Source organism: Phaenicophaeus curvirostris, unplaced genomic scaffold (genome assembly GCF_032191515.1).
Source record: "Phaenicophaeus curvirostris isolate KB17595 unplaced genomic scaffold, BPBGC_Pcur_1.0 scaffold_73, whole genome shotgun sequence".
In the NCBI taxonomy this organism is placed as follows: Eukaryota; Metazoa; Chordata; class Aves; order Cuculiformes; family Cuculidae; genus Phaenicophaeus; species Phaenicophaeus curvirostris.
This window is the reverse complement of record NW_027206695.1, coordinates 1-2,363: the sequence shown is the minus strand read 5'-3', so window position 1 is coordinate 2,363 and position 2,363 is coordinate 1. Positions and strand designations below refer to the sequence as shown.

Below are 2,363 nucleotides of genomic sequence, written 5' to 3'. Positions count from 1 at the left end.
CCCCTCCAGCCCCCAAAATCCCTCCCATCACCCCCAGAACCCCCTCCAGCCCCCCAAAATCCCTCCTCCAGCCCCCAGGATCCCTCCCATCACCTCAGAACGCCCTCCACCAGCCCCCAAAATCCCTCTCCAGCCCCCCAGGATCCAATCCCATCAACCACAGAACCCCCTCCAGCCCCTCAGGACCCCCCTCCAACCTCCCTAAATCCCCCCCCCATCCTCCAGGACCCCCTCCAGCCCCCCAACTCCCTCCTCCAGCCCCCCACGATCCCTCCCATCGCCCCCAGCACCCCCTCAGCCGGCCCCCCAAAAACCTTCTCCCGGCTCGGTGCCCTTCATCTGCACGGCGCTAACGAACTGGATCACTCGTCCTCCTCCAGCACATAGTCGTACTCCTTGGAGGGCTGACGGCGCGCGGCGTCTCGCGCCCCGAACCGCAGCGAAGCCGCCCCGATGCGCTCCTCCTCCCATCGCCGCTGCTCGTCCCGCGGGCGCCAGCCGCTCTTCCTCCCCTCCCGTCGCCTCCTCGCGCTCCGGAATCTTCTACGGGGGGGCAAGGGCAGGCAGCAAGAACAGTGAAACCGCTCTGGGGGGCCCCACAACCCCCAAAAAGGGGATTTGGGGGATGCTGGGGCGATGGGAGGGATCTTGGGGGGATAAATGAGAGATTTGGGGGATGCTGGGGGCGATGGGAGGGATCTTGGGGGGACAAAGGGAGGATTTGGGGGATGCTGGGGGTGATGGAGGGATCTTGGGGGGATACAGGGGGGATTTCGGGGATCCTGGGGGGACAAAGGGGGATTTGGGGGATGCTGGGGCGATGGGAGGGATCTTGGGGGGACAAAGGGGGGATTTGGGGGGCTGGGGTGATGGGAGAGATCTTGGGGGGACAAAGGGGGGATTTGGGGGATGCTGGGGGCGATGGGAGGGATCGTGGGGGGACAAAGGGGGGATTTGGGGATGCTGGGGGTGATGGGAGGGATCGTGGGGGGACAAAGGGGGGATTTGGGGATGCTGGGGGCGATGGGAGGATCGTGGGGGGACAAAGGGGGGATTTGGGGGATCCTGGGGGCGATGGGAGGGATCGTGGGGGGATACAGGGGGGATCTGAGGGCTGGAAGGTAGCTCTTGGCAGTAATTATCTCGGTCTTGGGGTGCCGGGGGGAGGATTTGGGGTGCTGATGGATTCTGGAGGTGACAGGATGGACACTGGGGTGCTGGTTGAAGGATTTGAGGCACCAGGGGGAGGATTTGGGGTGCTAGATGGATTCTGGAGGTGATAGGATGGACGTTAGGGTGCCGGTTGAAGGATTTGAGGAACCAGGGGAGGATTTGGGGTGCTGGATGGGATTCTGGAGGAGATAGGATGGAGATGAGGGCGTTGGTGGGAGCTCTAGGGTGCTGGGAGGAGGATTTGGGGTGCTGGATGGATTCTGAGGCGATAGGATGATGTTAGGGTGTTGGTGGGAGCTTCTGGGGTGCTGGGAGGAGGATTTGGGGTGCTGATGGATTCTGGAGCTGATAGGATGGACAACACTAGGGTGCTGTTGAAGGATTTGAAGGCACCGGGGGGAGAATTTGGGGTGCTGGATGGATTCTAGAGGTGATAAAACGGCCAGGGAGGTGGCGGTTGAAGGCTTTGAGGCCCCAGGAAGGATTCGGGGGTCCCCACCTTGCCGCGCGTCTCCTCGGGGATGTGGTAGCGGTTGCTCTTCTCCAACTTCTCCTTCTCGCCGGCCCGTTTGTACTCGCGCGCCAGGTCCCGCACGCGGCGTTTGTAGCGGAGCTCGCGGCGCTCGGCGCCCGTCAGCGCCTCCTCCCGAGAGCAGCTCCTCGTCGGCGATTTCCGCCTCCAGCTCCTCCAGCTTCTCCCGCTCGCGCTTCGCCAGGTACTCGCGCCGCGATTTTTTCCGTAGTTCCGGGACCTGGATACGGGGAAGGTGGGAAAAACAGAAAAAAAAAGGGTGGGGAGATCACAGGGGAGGATTCAGGATGCAACAAGAGCCCCCCCGGAGGGAGGTTTTGCTGGATTTCGGGGCTCACCATGGATTTTTGGTCTTCTTCAGCGATTTTGAGGCGTTTCTGGGCTTCTTCGTAAGCCTGGAGGGGGGGAGAAAGGGGTGAGGAGGGGGGGAAAAGGGGGCGAGGAGGGGGGGAAATGGGGAGGGGCGAGGAGGGGGGGAAATGGGGGGCGAGGAGGGGGGGAAATGGGGGGCGAGGAGGGGGGGAAATGGGGGGCGAGGAGGGGGGGGAATGGGGGCGAGGAGGGGGGGAAAGGAGGGCGAGGAGGGGGGGTGGGGAAAGGGGGGCGAGGAGGGGGGGAAAGGGGGCGAGGAGGGGGGAAAGGGGGGCGCGAGGAGGGG

At 63.9% G+C, this 2,363-nt stretch overlaps 1 protein-coding gene across 1 annotated transcript; it reads right to left on the bottom strand.

Moving 5' to 3' along the window:
• Window positions 1–294: 294 nt before the first annotated feature.
• Window positions 295–2,106, bottom strand: LOC138734321 (pre-mRNA-splicing factor ATP-dependent RNA helicase DHX16-like; the record flags this gene model as incomplete). The annotated part of the gene is given in 6 exon segments (XM_069881929.1): window positions 295–365; window positions 368–491; window positions 493–543; window positions 1,673–1,817; window positions 1,819–1,925; window positions 2,044–2,106. Coding segments are annotated over 6 exon segments (561 nt in total), but the record flags the coding sequence as incomplete, so codon positions are not given.
• Window positions 2,107–2,363: the final 257 nt, after the last annotated feature.